The sequence below is a fragment of the Sceloporus undulatus genome, chromosome 6 (genome assembly GCF_019175285.1).
Source record: "Sceloporus undulatus isolate JIND9_A2432 ecotype Alabama chromosome 6, SceUnd_v1.1, whole genome shotgun sequence".
In the NCBI taxonomy this organism is placed as follows: Eukaryota; Metazoa; Chordata; class Lepidosauria; order Squamata; family Phrynosomatidae; genus Sceloporus; species Sceloporus undulatus.
This window is the reverse complement of record NC_056527.1, coordinates 38189211-38207282: the sequence shown is the minus strand read 5'-3', so window position 1 is coordinate 38207282 and position 18072 is coordinate 38189211. Positions and strand designations below refer to the sequence as shown.

The 18072-nt window shown below is 39.0% G+C and overlaps 1 protein-coding gene across 1 annotated transcript in view; it reads right to left on the bottom strand.

Moving 5' to 3' along the window:
* Nucleotides 1-18072, bottom strand: part of HDAC9 (histone deacetylase 9) — a 553634-nt gene that overhangs the window by 510422 nt on the left and 25140 nt on the right. Inside the window, exon 2 of the mRNA XM_042472073.1 lies at nt 6965-7094. Coding sequence (XP_042328007.1) covers nt 6965-6986 — 22 coding nt within the window. The 5' untranslated portion in view covers nt 6987-7094. The remainder of the gene's footprint in view (nt 1-6964; nt 7095-18072) is intronic.

Genomic DNA, 18072 nt, shown 5'->3' with positions numbered 1-18072 from the left:
ACAAAAAAGAAGAACAGGTGAATATGTTTCAGGAAACCTTTTATCCAAAACTAATAATACACACATATGAAATGAAATAATTGTGTCAGGTAAGCTTTGCATAAGTAAACAGAGACATTTAGAACCATCTAGAGATCAGGCGAAATGTCAGGAATAAACTCTTCTAGAACATGGCCACATGGCCTGAAACCCCCCCCCCCCCCCCCAATATGGATGCCGGCCATGAAAGCCTTTGGCTTCACATCTAGAGACCACTTGAAAGCTTATTTCAATAAGTTTCCTGGGATGATTTTTCCTTTCTTTTCACCAGCTCCATTTTTCTTAAGATTTCTATTTTAGACTTTAAAGTTGTAGATCTGTGTTTTTTAAACATGCTGTGAGTAGCTGGTGAGGCAGGCATTTCTCTCTGTTTTAATGTTCATGAATTCTCTGTAAAAGACTCTGGGGCTGCTGGTTTTTACCTTGACTTTTTTGTAGTTAGCACACATGGCTACAGTAAAATCAGATAGCGGAGAATCCTGTTCTTTCCAAGACCAAGTGTAACTGCACTGTTTATTGCAGACACGCTGATGTAATACAAGATAGAAACACATTAAAAGTCTCAATTTCTCCAGCTCTCCTTCACTATCCTCCCAAAGCTGATGCTGCTTACAAACCTTCTAGCCAGACAAAAGATGAGAAGGAAAAGTGGGGGAAGGAGGAAGGGAAGGTATAAAAAGTCTTGATAAAAAGGAGTTTCTTTGTTAACTGAAGTATGCCTGTATTTGTAAGACTGAATTGCTCAGGCACAGTATATCCCCAGGCCCCATATACTCAAAGAAAAGTTTTGAAAACTTTTTTCCCTAACTGCATTTGACCATCTTAACTTCATTCATTCATCTGAAACATCCTCTGTTAACTTCTGTATACATATATCACAATGCAATAAGTGATATTTATCTAACTTTCAAAGAAACAACAAGAGACTGAAAGCCTGTTACAGAGAAAACAAATTAAAAATATTGTGTTTCTTAGATATTATTTGAGAAGGATTAGAGGATACTTTTCTCTTTAGCTCCTTATAGAAAAAGTGTGGTTGCCTACACTCATGGGGGGGGGGTGTTACTTAATATTCTTTCTTCGTGGAAGAAAATATGGAATTTTTCACATCATGGGTAATAGTTCACACATTTCAAGTAATATTTTCCTAGCCACCAGATTTTCTTCACAGCTTCTCCAAAGATTTGGAGGGACACTGTTCTTGGGATATAGTGATAACAACATTATACATGTGCGGGTAACAAAGATCAAGCCTCATACCATTAATTAACTAGGGGATGCTGGATGATGAATAGGCATAATAAAAATGCATCTCCAAGCATCCTTTATTCCTAAACATTTTCACCTATGCTAACTCACCTGTGGGCCTGAACCTATTTATCCCTTTTTTAAAGGCAAATGTGAAATATTTTCCAAAACTCTTACAAACAATACCAAACCACCCTCTCTAAAATCAAATAGAGTTTTTCAATAAAAACAAACTTATTTTGATCCAAACGTATTATGAGTATAGATTGGTTAAGAACAAGTAACAGCAACAGGATGTAAACATTTCCTTAATGATTGCATAGCTTAGAACAAGCAAAGCAAACAACAAAATGAAAGCATTTACCTCCTCCCAGTGGGTTTTAGCATTTGCTTTAAGGCTGCAAGAATTAGTCATTCATTTAGACAAGGCCTAGTCCCTAAAGGCTCACAGAGCTGTGTTCAATTAAATCGGTTCTGGTGTTGTTGTAAGTAAATGTTACTACACAGGAGGCCTGTTTGTTGCATCATGCAATCTAAGAAAACAGTATGTGTTTTAATGGTGCAAACAGAAAATATTCAAACAGGTTCCTTTGAGAATCTAGATGATAGACATATCTTGGGCTTACTCTATTCATTCAAATCATCATTTTATTAACTTTGGTTACACAACTACCCAAATTATGGAAGTTTTGTGTCCTTTCACTTACAAAGGAAAAATAAAAAAAAATGGTTTTAAAAATAGGCACATGTTCAAATGTGTTTCTTTTAAAGACAGCAATCCTATCTCTTACATTTTTACTTCTTACAAAGGTTGCAGAATAGCAGCAAGAGTGAATATGCAAGTAACTTTCACATCTATTTTTTGCAACGCAAAATACTTATGCCTTCCAGCTGTATACATGGATTGCTTGCATTAACATCCATCCAAAAGATACATCTGAAGAATCTATAATATTGAAAGACAAACACTAAACATCTGAAAATATTCCCTTGCTCTATTATTAACATTTTGTTTGATGCTTGCCAATACCGAACAAATGTTTCTTTTATTTCAGTTGTGATAGGAACTATAATTTTAAAAACTAATGACTGTGTTTCCATTTTGCTCTTCTTTTTTCAACTCCTTTTCCTGATGACACTGGTGGCAGAAACTCTCCTACTTGTAATATTTGAAAGCTACTCTAAGAGCATTTTTGCCTAAAAAGTGAAGTAAAAATGCTCAAAATAAATACATTTTAATTCTCAGTGCTGGATTAAAGCTTCCTTAGAGGGCATATAGCTAAACCAGAGAATAGTAATTGGTGGGTAAGCTTGTGTACATGACTGAATCTGCTACTGGACCTTACCGTATTGCCCCCTGGGACGTGATGGGGGCGTGACAAAAGGGAGCGGGATGAGAACAGAATGGGTGCATCACCCATTCTACCTCACAGCAGAACGCCGCTGCTGCTGGAAGTTCTCATTGCGTTCCGGATCTGTCCCAGAGTGACCCAGGGATGGCCCCTGGTTATGTCATGGCAGTTGGCCTTGGTGATGTCACAGAGGGTGAGAGAGGAAGTTTAACTAAGGTCCAAAACACACTGCAGAAATAATCCAATTCAAGACCGCTTTAACTGCCCTGGATCAGTGCTAGGAAATCCTGGGGATTGTAGTTGATTGTGGCATCAGAGCTCTCTGACAGAGAAGGCTAAATGTCTCAAAAAACTGCAGTTCCCAGAATTCCCTAGCACTGAGCCAAGGCAGTTAAAACTGTCTCAACTGGATTATTGTTGCATTTTGGATCTAAGCCAGTGGTTCCCAACCTGTGGGTCGGGACCGCTTTGGGGGTCGAATGAACCTTTCATGGGAGTCGCCTAAGACCATTGGAAAACACCTATTTAATTACAGTTATGAAGTAGCAACGAAAATAATTTCATGAGTTTGGGTCACCACAACATGAGGAACTGTATTAAAGGGTCGCAGCATTAGGAAGGTTGGGAACCACTGATCTAAGGAAACATACAGACCCCTTGGAGTTTTTGCAGTTTGCAACAATTTGACTGAAATTGATTAAGGTTAAGCAAGCTGCATGGTCAGCTAGAAGAGCACCCTTCTTTTAAGAGAAAAGTGACACATAGCTGAGAGAAAACTCTCAGCAGAAGGCTGGAATGCAACCCTTTCCTCTTGTCTGGAACTGGCTACAAAAAGCTAGACAATTTTTTCCTACCTCCTATCTGAAGCTGACTGTGAAATCTGGAGACTTAAGCTGGTGTTTTTGAGATCTGGTGATCCTATGGGCATGTTAACAAATATTTCTTTGCAGTTTGTCTGATTAACACATTTTTTAAAAAATTGGAAGAGCACTGTTGGTCCCTAGACTTGTATACTGAAAGTAGTAATGTGCACATTGTTCCAAACAGCACCTGTAGTAAGTAAATAAATAAACAAATAAACAAAAAATAATGAGTCTGAACATTCTTTCTTGTCCATCCACCTTTTCCATCCATTATGTTCAACACAGCCCAGCCCATTAGACAATAGTTTGAGTTCAGCACCCTGTAACCCACAGACTTCTGTCCCACTATTACTTCAAGGAAAACGTATTAAGTGCTTCTGAGCCTGGATGCTGAGCTGCATGAGACCAAGTGTCACATAGGGGTTAGATGAAATTTGAATTCATACTCAGCCACTAAACTCTCCAGATGGCCCTCTGGTCATCAGCTGCTTACAAATCACTAACCCAGGAGTTAATTTTGGAAGAATACATACTTATTTTCATATCATTTCTTCATTCTCCCTTGGCTCTTACATTGATTATATACCCCATTATAACAAAACATCAACTTATATGTAAATCATAGTATCTGGAATACACACAGTCAAGAGTTGATCTAGTTAGTTCACATTAATAAGACATGTTCAGTCACTGCTTTCCACACCTTTCCCTCCTCTGGCACTCCTTGGTATTCTGTCCCACAATCTGGTTGCCTTCACTTTTTTTATCTGTTTTTGTTTTTGCAGTATCTCCTGTCCCTAGGTATTAAATTAAGTTGTTTCCTTCTTAAAACTCTTTTCTTTTTAGCCACTTCCTTCCCAAATATTGTTAATTAGAACATTCTGTTGCCCATAAAATATTTGTTTGGTATATCACAGCAGACCAGTGTATGATAGCCATGGTTCACATTTCAAAAAGTGAATATATAGATTTTATTGAAGAAGAAATAGGGTATTTTTGTTGTTGTTTCCTCTCACTTCCAGCTGATGGATAAGAAGCTGTAACACACCAATCTCACACTTGAGCAGAATTAATTTTAGTAGATACATGTGGCTGTAGATACACAAAACCATCAAAGAAGTAATGTACGATTTGATCACAAGCTGGATTCCACAGCAACAAACAGATCCAATGCACTTCCCTGCCTTCACTTCCGCAATATACACAAATATTCTTTGTAGATTCCAGGTTAAAATAAATTAGTTATTTATAGTTTTTTTTTCTTCTTTTTTTGCAGCCCTGGTGCTCAAGGCTGCTTAAAAAGTTAAAACAAGTACAGGCAAAATTTCATATCATTAGTATGTGTAAAAGTTATGATATAACTTAACTATAAATAGTTAAAAGTAAGTTTGAAACTAACCTATTCAATTTATTATTATTATTATTATTATTATTATTATTAATTTAAAAAAAGATGTTAATGGGTTGATTGTTGGGGAATGAGGGGGCTTAATTCTCACATCTGAAAATGTGATTGCAACATGGCACCATAAAGCTGAAGTTATCTGATATCTGAACTTTTAACAAAACTCATATAAATGCATAAACAAAACTGCAAGCAAGCTAGGTTCTTGCTCTCACAGATACAAGGCCCCCACTTTAACTAGAATCACAGCTTTTTCTATATCGCTCAATTCCAAGGACATATGAGCCAAAATGAATGCTTTCAATACTGCCAGTCGAAATTGTAGTAAAGAGAATTGCACACAATATTGCACCACCACCCCACCCTTGAATTCACTGCAGGGAAATTAACATGCTTATAAATAAGAAAAGTCTGGAATTATGGTTGTTCTTTGCTGTCTTATTCTTAAATGTAATTACATGTAAAAGTGGCACAATATGTCTGGCAAGAAAGAAGATTGCCTTGGCAATCTGTGCGTGTGGCTGCCCAAGCTGTCATTGGCCGGCAGAGGAGGGAAGAGAGGGACTTCCGCCCACGCCAGCTGGGACTACAGGTCACAGAAGGTGCTAGGGGGGCGGAAGCGCCTCCTGATTGGGCAGCATCATCAGGTGGCGCCGCCCGGGATTGGTAGGGAGGTCGGGAAGCGGGCCCTCCGCCCCATCCCAGCCTCCTATTGGGTCTCAGGCCTATTTAAGGCCACAAGGCGCCCTGGTCGGCACCATTGCCAGCTCAGCTCACTCACCCACCCTCCCTCTGTGGGAGCAGGGTTGCTGTCACAACTTTGGGGCAGTTGCATAGGTCTCGGATTTGGTGGGCGTGGTTTCCAGGGCTGTGTAGCACTGGATCGAGAGTCCAATGGGGACACGGGGGTGCTGTGAGCGATGCCATTGCCGGGGCAACATCGATACAGCGTTCCCCATTGACAAGGGATAGAGATGCGATGATGCGCATATGAGAGATGTGATCAATCACATGATCGATTGTCGGAATAGATGGGCATTTAACTAGTCTATCCCTTGCCATCCCAAAGTTTGGCCAAGATCAAACACTTTGGTTCTTCCATTCAATCAGGGGCTGATGGATGACAGATCCTGACCTCATGCATCAGAGCCAACCCTATATTTTGGTTGTTATTGTTGTGTTAAATAAAGTTGTGGCTTTTTCTTCCAACTGCTTTGCATTGTATTTATTCCACGGCGACTTCCCTCTGAGGCAAACAAGCAGCAGCAGGGCCTCCTCACTGAAAAAATGGTTAACAAAACTAGGTTTGATAATGTAACAAGAAGTGGAAAAAATACAACCAGCATCTACTTCCTCCTAAAACAGGTGACAGAAGATGCCAGCCACAGATGCTGGAGAATCATCAGGAAGAAACTCTGCTAGAACATGGCTACATGGCCTGAAAACCCCACAAAAAACTATGGATGCCGGCCATGAAAGCCTTCGACTTCATATCCCACAATTGCTGACTAGCAATAACTATGTAGGGGTGCATCCACACTGCAGAAACAATCTCGTTTGACAACACTTTAACTGTCATGGCTCAATGCTAACCCAGAATTCCATAGCATTCAGCCATGGCAGTTAAAGTGGTATCAAACTAGATTATTTCTGCTGTGCAGATGCAGCCTAGATCAGGAGTTTGAATCATGTGGTCCTCAAGGCAATGTTGAACTGCAGCTCCCAGCATTCCTCATTATCTACTACAGTATACTGATAGGGTTGCTAGAACTTGCAGTCCAACAGCATCTGGAAGACTACATACTACCTGCCCCTGGTGAAGAAAAAATAGCAAACAAAAAAGAGGGACAGTTTAACAAAAATAGAAACCATATTCAGCACCTTATGGTACAAATCAGACAGAATAGCAGAATGTTAGCTTTTAAAACAGTCTTCATCAAAATGAAAGTCAAATTGTATTTACATTTTGTTTCTGCAGTCACTTCCTTTTTCTGTGTTTAGGAGGCACAAATATTGATCCTAAACATCAGCAGGAAGTTAAACACAAACAGACTGACCTGGTTGTGCTGTGGAACTCATTGTTGCTGAGGGAAGAGATGAGAAAGTGATACTGAGAGATCAGATCTTAGCAACTGCAGTCTTGATTTCAGTCTTCTCATCAAGCTTGTTCAAGTGTGTGGTTTCAATCTATTAAAGAAGAAAAGCATTTAAAAATATTACCTATGCAGCTATAATATATGGAAGTGGTAATTATCCTGTGGTCTTGATCTGCAAACTCCAGTGTACAAACATAGCATTACATGGGATGACATATATTTCAAAGCTAGACATTGTACCATGAAGTATGTGACCCTAGAAAACAAAGACTGTGTAACTAAAAGGTGAAATTTAGCATGTGTATCTCTGGCATTTGTGGATGGGAGAATTTGGATGTACCGATCTCTTCACTTACATGGATATATAAAATGGCTGTAAACTCCAACTTGAAGAAAACACATTCATACAAAAGTTAATAAGATAAAATTTAAGACTACAGTTGCCCCTCTATTTTCACAAGAAGATCTGTTCCGGATCCCCCTCACCCGTGAAAACAGGAATATGCCTATATTCAAGTTCCATTGGCTTGAATGGCAGTGCATGCCCGCAGGCACCCACCTCATTTTCTCCCCCTCCACTTGCATGAACAGGCATGGGATGTAGACTTCAAGTCCATGAAAATGGAGGAGCAACTGTATTTCAACATCTCTGAGCTTGCCTCAATTTTTTAACATAGAGAATTTACTTAGCCTAAATCTTATATATGTGAGAATTTAACAGAGAGCTTTGAATACTGATTCATTTATATCCTCACCTGTCTTCCTCACAAATAACCCAGGGCAGCTATCACATAAAACATACTACAACTTGCAAACACCATTAGAATATAAAATATATTAAACATATCAGTTCAAAAATAAGGAAATAAATTGGAAAGTCAAATACAGATAAGGGTTGACTGTGGGGTATAACAAATAAAGGATTAAGATTCTGAGGATATTATATTAGAAGATATTAAAATTTTGTGATTAGTAAATATCGATCTTTGAAAATCACTTGTGCAGCTGAGGAAGTTATGACGTGATTTGTATATATGTTTTATGATATTATTATGTGTTTGTATGTTATATGTTATATGTTTTAATGATTTGTCAATAAAATATTTAAAAAATCAAAACAATATGATTATAAATATGAATAAAATAATCAAACCACCAAGGATCAGTAACTAAACAGATGTAGCATTTGCCTGGAAAGCTTATACACAGAGATGAATTCTCCTCTGGCACCTAAATGGCAACATGACTGGAAACTGCACACCAGTGTTGTGAATTCTTTCTTCTGTTAGTAATTGTTAACTGTCTTCAACTCAACTTCAACTTATGGTGGCCCTATAAATGAGAGACCTCAAAGTCACACTGTCATCAACAGCCCTGCTCAGGTCTTGCATTCTCAGGGCCATGGCTTCCTTTATTGAGTCTATCCATCCGGAACTGTGTCTTCCTCTTTTCTAGTGAGTCATGTCTTCTCATGATATTGCCAGAGTACAACAGGCTTTGGATTCTAGGGAGAGTTTGGGCTTGATTTGCTCTTCTTGATGTTGTTATTATGTGTCTTCAAGTCATTTCTAACTTATGGCAACCCTAAGGCAAACCTATCAAGGGGTTTTCTGGACAAGATTTGTTCAAGATGTGATTTGCCATGGCCTTCCCTTGAGAATGAAAGAGTACAACTTGCCCAAGGTTACCCAGTGAGATCCATAGTTGATCTGGGAACTGAACCCTTGACTCCAGAGATGTAGTCAAACAATCAAACCACTCTGATAGAGAAGGCTAAATGTCTCACAAAACAACAGTTCCCAAAATTCCCTAGCATTGAGCCAGGGCAGTTAAAGTGGTGACAAACTGGATTATTTCTGCAGTGTGTTTTGACCTTAAGACTGGGTCTGACTGGGACCCTTTAACTGCTCTTTTAACAGTCCATGGTATCTGTAGAGCTCTTCTTTTGAACCACATTTCAAATGAGTATTTTCTTCCTGTCAACTTTCTTCACTGTCCACCTTTCACAACCATGCATAGAAACTAAATATGATGGCATAGGGCCATAGGCAATCCTAACTTTAATATTCAATGATATATCTTGACACTTCAGGATCTTGTCTAGTTCCTTCACAGCTACCCTTCCAAGTCTTAGTCTTCTGATTACTTGACTAGTCTCCATTCTGATTAATGACTGAGTCAAGGTATGTAAAATCTTTATTTCAATGTCATTTTGGAAAACTGCAGCTAGAGAGATATAATACTCAAAGGGGAGATATCATACTCAAAATTATTCACTTTCTTCAATACAGAACTATATAAATCTGACACTGAGGCATATTTTAAATTACAGTGAAACGGAACAAGCATCAAAAGAGCTCTATTCTTTGAAAGTGTCTTATAATTTTTATATCTTCACAAGATAAAATGGAACCAAAAATTGGTTTCTTAAATGTCTGACATAATATCGGCAAGAAAACATAACTATATTTCTGAGATTTTTTAATGTATATATTTATTTATTTATAACTCCTAAAACTTACTAGAGACTTAACATTGAAAGCAAGTCCTTCAGAATGACAACAGCACATGGCAAGCGGGGAAATGAGATAAACACTAAATATCTTACCTCTAAAAACCAAAAAGAGGAAGTCCCTTGCCTCAATCTGTTCACAATGAAAAATGACCCCTAAAATAATACATTTCCTGGAAACTCTATGGCAAACAGCCAGGCTTTTTGAACCAGATTAAGGTCCCTTCAGGCCAGAATCTGTCCAGGACTGCTGGATCGGTATCCAGACTGGCTGATCTTAGCCTGGGGTTAGTGGCCTAAACCATCCATAAAGGACAACACAAGGCAGGGGACATGGGCCTTGTGGCCCATTTGTACAGGACTTTATTGAAATTTCTGCTGACAGCTGGCAGTGAGGCTTCTATGTCAGTAGAGTAGTAAACTTCCCTTGAGTTCTAATTAGAACTCTAACTATGGGGCTGTACACCTCCCTAAGGGGTGGCCTTCAGCTGCCCCTTTTAGCACCAGATCAGGGCCATGGCAACCACAAGCCATGGCCCTGATATCATCTTTCCATTGTGCAAAGAGGAGCAGCAAAACCGGCTCCTTTCTTCACTGCAGAAAGGGTGAGATAGCTGCCGGGGCCGGGGCTTTTCGGCGCACCTTTAGCACAGTGCGAGAGGAGCACTGTGACACCGCCTGCCGTGTGGTGTGGTGCACGGCATCATGCCGGCCTGGGGGCGGAGTCAGGGCATGCATCCTATAGATGCCACACTCTGACTCCGCCCCCAGGACAGCCTTAATGGCCAGTCTGGACTGCCTCTAAGCTATCTATGTACCCTGAATAGCTCCTTTAAAGTCCACATTAAAAACCCAGAGTGAATTCACCTCCCTGATACAGAAGCCAAACTTCTTCATTGAATGGGATGAAGGTAAGAGAGCCTTCTTTACAACAGGAGTAAGGGAAATCCTATAATTCTGTCCCCAAAAGCTACTTTACCTTGACTTAAAATTGTACCCAACACCTATGACCTAAATATTGTAGGCTTCAGTTGAACAGTCACATTTATATAAATTATTTTTAATTAATAAATTATTTAAACAAAATAACCTCATGGTATATTTTCCTAGAGTCCCCTCAGTATGCAAGCTAAATTTTAGGCATGTAGCCTTCATAGTCTTAGAGTTTAGTCATATATATATATATATATATATATATATATATATATATATATATATATATCTCCTTTCTGGCATGCAAGAACCAAATCAGCTGACATTTAAAAAGAATGCAAATAAAATCAATCACAATAACAAATAACCAAAACAAACAAACGTGAGCATACCTCAGTTCACAAAGTTGATATGTTTCTTTTAACAGAAAATTGGGTACTAGAGGTAGAAACAAATAGGGGTAGGTTCCTACACCACCAGTAGCACAACAAAAAGCAAAAGCTGTTCTTATCCATGCACATGTAAAATGAAACATATACCGTATATATTTGACTATAAATCGACTTCATGTATAAGTCGAGGGCAGGTTTGGGGGGCAAAATTAAGGATTTTGATATGACCCTTGAATAAGTCAAGGGTAAAACTTAGGGACATGCAGAAAAGGATCTAAATGATGAAGCAAAGGACAACAATGCCAAAGAACCTACAAAATTATGGCAGGCGTAACCGTTTTGGCTCACACTAAAGCTGGATGGAAGAGAGAGTAGAGGGAGGTTAGTGCTTCCAGGATTGCACTCTTCTTGCCTTTAACCAGGGAACTGTTCTCTTTTTAATAAGAGTTAAAGTATAGTATTTACACTGACCCATGGATAAGTCAACCTAGGTTTTTGGGGTCACGTTATTGACTAAAATTTATAGACTTATACATGAGTATATACAGTAGGCCAGGTAAGCTTTGCATAAGTAAGCAAGCATTTTGAATCTTCCAGAAACCACTTGAAAGCTTCTTTAAAAATGCATCTTTCACCAGCCTCCACTTTTCAAATGATTTACATTCTAGTGACCTAATTTATACATCTTTGCTTTTTAACATGCTGAGGGGAGATGGTGAAGCAAACATCTGTGCGCTGCGCTTTCCCCCCATTTTCCCCCCAGTGTGTAGCAAAGAATTCTGGAGGCAGCTGCTGTTCACCTTACCTGTTGCTGGGAGGCAGGCACACAGCTACATTTTCATATTTAAAGATTTAGTGTTTTAACTTCATAACTTGTTTACTTGTTTATTTTAATCTTATATTTATACTTTCACTAATGCTTTGTATGATTTTGAATTTATATTGTTTTCAATATGGTATTGGCAGCCTTGAGTCCCATTATTGAGAAAAAGGCGGGATAAAAATGAAAGTAAATAAATAATGTATTAACTTTATAAATTGTTTAATTGCTTTTTTGTGCTTTTAATAATGTTTTTGTTCAGCTCTTAATTGGCACTGTTTTAAATAGGTTATTAGCCATCTTGAGTCCCATTATTGGGAGAAAGGTAGGATATAAATAATTAAAATATATAATAACAACTTCCCTTTGAAGCCAGAAAAAACTCAACATTGAAGAATTCTTTTGCTTGCAGGGGTGCTAAATCATGTGAGGCCCCTGTCTGAAATGGGGCAAGCCAGGGACCTCTCCATGAGAAGCAGTTCTTTCTTATCTCTGTTGCTACCAGTTGAAGTAATGATTCTGACTCTGGAAGAGAAGGAAATCATGGAAATAAAACTAAGCATGTTTGATCAATAAGCTTCATTTTGCAACTAAAGATAACAACAATCTCCTGACAGTGACACAGTGCAGACTGACAAAATTAGCAAATTAGCTTTCAAATAAATGTTGACAAAATCAAATCAATAGATTCTTATGAAGGGAAGACAAAGAAATTATATATGATGAAGTGTCTTTTTTACTTTCCACAGCATATTGCCATAACAAATTTGTTGCTTTTTATTGTGCCACAAGATTCCCCTTTTCTTTTCTTTTCTTTTCTTCAGTGCTGAATACACATCAGAGAGAAAGAATAGTTGATGAAAAGATAATGCATACATTTAAATGAGCTTTTATTGTAAAACTGGGAATTGTGGAAGGAGTAGGACATCATTTGTGTCTTAGAAGTTATATATTGCTTAGAGAAATATTAACATCACCAAAAAAATCACAAGTATCCATTTCTTAATGTTTTATACTTCTTCTTAAGAAACAAAGTTGAGAGTGATTTCCACAACACACACACATATATATATATTATAAAATAACTACTGTGAAACAGTAGAATCAAGAAAAGTATTAGAAGTGTCATAGATGCTCAGTGGTAACAGTTTGTCTGACAACTAAAATAGACTTAGGGGCTGTCCGCAGAGCCAAAAGGCCCAGCTTCCACCTGACCTCAGGTTGTCTAGTTGAGACAACAGACCAAAGCCCCAGGAGCAGGCCCAAACCTCTATTTCCAGATGCAGATCCCAAGGATCCAGACTCCGGATTGTGTGAGATGTTTCTAGGAAACTCCACAGCAAAAATCCTCATGATCCTTACCTTGCCGACTGTCAGTCTGACTGAGAAGCCCACCCAGTTGCCATCTCTGATGTGGATATGGGGCACCTGGCTATGTAGGTGTGGTCAAGTGTCCCATTTCCACATCAGATGCAGTGACTGGGGGGGGGGGGCTTCTGAATCGGATCGACAACCAGTAAGGATCAACAACCATCCCCATACTGACCAGTCCCAGGTCAGCATGGGGATATGTGTGTGAACTGAACACCCAGAGACCAGCCCGGGTGAGCACATAGGTAAATCTCATCAATTTGATGGGTCTATTCTAGTCAGAATTAACACCAGTATTTATGTCTTTGTCACTGGGTGATCTGTGGAAAGTCACACTCTTTCAGCATCAGGGGACGGCAATGGCAAACCTCCGCCGAACAAATCTTGCCAAGAAAACCCATTATATGGCCTTAGGATCACCATAAGTCAGAAATGACTTGAAGCCACACAACAACAACAACAAGTGACTGAGACAGAATATATACCAATAACAGTATGTCTCTCAGGCTTCCATAGGAACATACATAGAAGAGAGACAGAAAGAGAAAAGTAAGTACTGAACTGTACATTAATAGTTTGCATGTTTCAAAACAAATTGTAGAAACATTTTAAAAATCATTTAGAGCACCACTGATGATATCTAAAACTCTCTAATTCAATAGATGACAATAAAAATATAAAGAACAGCATGTTATGGAATGGACTCTGTTATAAATCAAATACCTTATTAATTACAAGTAAGGCATCTTTACTTTGTTGTTGTTGTTGTTAACCACCCTCAAATTGATCTCGAATCATGGCTACTCTGGGGATGAGACATCTCCAAGACCCCCTATCCTCCACTATTCTTCCCAGTTTCTGCAGATTGATACCTGTGACCTCCGTAATTGAGATAGCAAAACTCTAATTCCATAACAATGGAAGCAACAAAGACATTGACACATGCATTAGAGAAAATGCATGAATGGTAAATAAACCTGCATCTTTTTTAGTCATTTACTTTTTCTGTTTTCCATTTTACAAGAACAACACATCTTAATTAAGCTATTACTGAACACATAAACAAAATACAACCAAAAGCAGCTATCTGGAGCAAGAATTCTGCATTCCAGAACACACTCAAATCTGTCACCCTGAAAGCAATTACCAGACGGATTGCATTTCTTCTTTTGACACCTTCACTTGGATTTTTTTCACAGTGCCTGTTTTTAAATATAATTAATACATAATATTTGGACCATTTGCAATAGTCTCTCATTAGAAGATAGCATAATATTTTACAACATGAATTCAGATTAATGTCCATTGCAAAAACAGAACATTTTGAGAGAAAGAGAAACAAGGTAGGTGGGAAATGCAATACTTAAGTTCAAAATTCAGAGTCTTCGAAAAATCAGTTGTGAAGCACAACAGCTCCCTCCTTCTCTGAAGCAATTTTTGCCTCCAGTTAACAGGCATCTTTTGCAAAATCCATTATGTAATTCTACACTTGCCCCCAGATGTACCTGTGGTCAAAAGCAGAGCTTAGGGGAAAAAATTGCTTTTTGGACAACAACTCCCAGAATATCTAAGAAAGCACAACAACTGTCAAAATAGACAGTTGAAATATAATGGTAGACGCCTCCAGAGATGAAATATAAAGGCAGATGCCTCAAATTTATTAACATATTCAAAATCTGAGCAAATGAAGCAGAGTGCTAAATCCAATGTGGGCCCCACCGACAATAAAAAAACACCGTAGGTAGAATGTGCTCTAGAGGGATGTGAAGGTGCACATAGATGAAATTTCTACAGTCTTCACCCATATACACTATGGCACTTAAAGGTTCATGCCCCTTACACTCTTTCTACATGCTTTCTATATGCTGAGGGAAGATCTATGCTTAAATATATAGAACGGTCATAATCACTTCTAATTGGGCTCTAAGGTTTGCTTCAAGAGTGCTTGGCCAGTCTATGATATTTTGCTCCCTGACAAGATGGCTCCCCTTTATTCTGTGTACTGTACAGCTTACGTGAAGTCTGTGTTAAATCTTACTTTAGCACCAACACGATGTTACCATCCTCCACCACTCATGAGGGCACCAAGCTAGCTTGAGGGCCCATGGAGTTTATCACACTAGTGAGATCCCGCGGGAAAATGGGATTTAAATGAGAGTTAGAGAAAAACCGGAAATGCCCGAAATTTATCACATGACGTTGTTGTTAACATGAAATAAAGTGCAGTTAATCCAATGTTAAACTGGAGGAAAACAGCAGCTTTTTACTTTCAGGAAATTCATAAAGTAAAAAAGGTGGCATTTTACTCGGCTTTAATTTTGGTTTAACTTCGCATCATTTCAATTTAGCATCAATTCATTGTGATAAACTTCCTGAATTTGTGGGTTCTGTTTAAATTTGAATTTAATTTAACTTTCGTTTAAATCCTGTTTTCCCACAGGATCTCACTAGTGTGATAAAGCTAGCTCTGTTCTCCAAGAGAGAAGAATACCCCAGAAATGCTCAGAAAGAATATCCCCTTTGCGCTCCGGAACATGTCACCTGGGACAGTTGCTTCACTCTGCCTAGTAATAAGATCAGCTCTTTCAAGTATGTAAGCTAGTATTTGTCAAATAAAAATCTTTCTTCAATGGACACTCCTTTATAAATTATGCTAGCTGAGTTGATATTACTGTATGACAGTGGCCAACCTGCATGAAAGGCACACTACTGATGCAGTTGGTCTGCTTGAATAAGCCCTGCAACCAACATTGCTGCAACGGATGCTCAGATATTAAAACCTAAGGAAGGCTTCTCACAATGCCAGAAAGGTGTTGCATTTAGTCAGGAATGGGCAATTTGCACTAAGGCCTCAATCTAGATCCAAATGGTCTCTTCAAGAAATCAGTTCAAACTTTTTGTCCAACCAATCTGCCCATACCTTGGCAGCCTACGAATAGAAAGAGAGAAAGAGATTGGACTGGCTACCTTTAACTCTCAGGTTGCCCCTTTCTGAAGTAATATGGAGAGAAAGATCCTCAAACCTGGAACAGGTGGTTCTTAACCAAGAGATTGGGAGAACCCTGAAAAACTGCTATGAGCCTTTGAAGTCCATACACTTCTGGATCTACTCACTTAGTCTGACTGAGCCTACTGCTTCTATAAAAGCATAATATTATAACTAAGGTTGTGAGAACTTTCCCTTACAAAGTGGATAGACAATGTAGTAGGCATGCTCTCAACCAGGATGAGAAGCTTTTCATTGTTAAAACTTTTGAACACTATATTCCTTTAATAAAAATGTAGTGGTGTACATGTTCCCTCTTCCTTCATACTTTCCATTTTAAGGCAATAAAAATTGTGTTTTTTTTTAAAGAAAGAAAAAATAATCTATAATGGATCTTTATTCACACGCTTTTAGTTTAACTAGACAATTCTAAAAATACTATTAAAAGCCAATGTGCTTTTCCACGAATCTGAGATGTTATTTACTCCATAAGGGCCAAAAATAGCATGAGGTTTATAAATCACAATAGTGTTAACCAGATGTCTCATGTTCCTCAGTTGGAAATGGGCTAATCCAGGACAGCAAGTCATAAATCCTAGATGTGTGCAACTCAGCTGTGGATCCCAGTACCATATGTATAAAAGGAGGAGGGACACTTACGTATCATCAAAAACAAAGAAATGTGTCAAAGGTATAGCCGTGTTAGTCTGTAAAATCAGTATGTAGAAAGATCTTGTAAGCACCTTTGAGAGTAACGGAAAGTTGGCAGCATAAAAGTTCAAATATATCTGAGGAAGAAAGCTCATACTGCCAACCTCTTTCTTTCAGTTAGGGGCTGTACAGACAGCCCTGGAGATGTGGCTCTATGCCGCCTCTAGAAGTGCAGGATTGGGGCCACAGTAACCACATGCACAGCCCTGTGGCTCCAATCCAGCGTTTTTCTGGGCCAAAGAAAAGTAGCAAAATGCCGCTTCTCTTTGGCCTGGAAAAGGGGTGCCCTTGTGGCTTCATGCCTGCTGGCACCCCAACCCTAAAGGGGCAACCCCCTTTTTCCTCTGCCTTGTTGGCATGGCTGTGTGGTTGCCGCGCCAGCAATGTGCGTGCAGAAAGGGGCCATAAGCGCCCTCCAGCAGCGCAGTGATGTGACCTGTGCAATGCGCCATTTGGACATGTCGCACAGGACACGTCATGGATGCGCACCCCATGTGGGCGGGGTCGCATAATCATGGTGTCACCCACACATACCAGGGTTAGGGAGCGTGCGGTTGCTGCATGTTCCCTAAGCCTAGTATCAGTGGCAGCACACTGCTTTTGGCCCGTGTGTACCAGGCCTTAATCTCAAAAGTGCTACAAGATCTTTCTATGTGCCAAAAAAACCACAACAATCATTATAAACTACCCATATACTATTGTTTCCCTGTTATTCAAAAGATAATTACTGTAATTTTAAAACAATACACACGGTTTAAGCAGGGGGTATGTGACCATGGCCCATTCACTCCACAGTTATACTGCTATCTTCCACGTTACCTGACAGCATCTTATGGAATTCTGGAGTTTGGAGTTTAAGCAGCAAGGAGATATCTCTGACTGAGAATCCTAAATGCTGTTCTCTCAACTGCAAATTCCAGGTTTCTATGGGATGTTGCCACAGCAGTGGAACTGAAACACAGAACTATACTTGTGTAAGTGTGAATGGGTCTCAAGTGTCCAACTGCTAGTAACAGGCAGCTTCCAGGCTCCTACTCTCCTTCTTAGGGTTCTTCATCCTTAAGGCAGGTGTAAACTGCTCAGACGATGCATTCAAATAGAGTACCTCAGTCTCTATATATTTTGGACTTCAGCTCCCAGAAGCCTCAACTAAAATATACAAAAACTAGGCCAGTCAACTTTCCTAATGCTTTCCCACTGTATAGATTCTTAAGTAGATTTTTTTCTTTGTTTATTCAGTTTTTCTAACTGCTTTGCTTGTGAAGCCACTTTTATTCTACATCCAAACTAAATCTGTTTTTGCTGTTGTTGTGTTCCTTCAAGTAACTTCTGACTTAGGGTGAT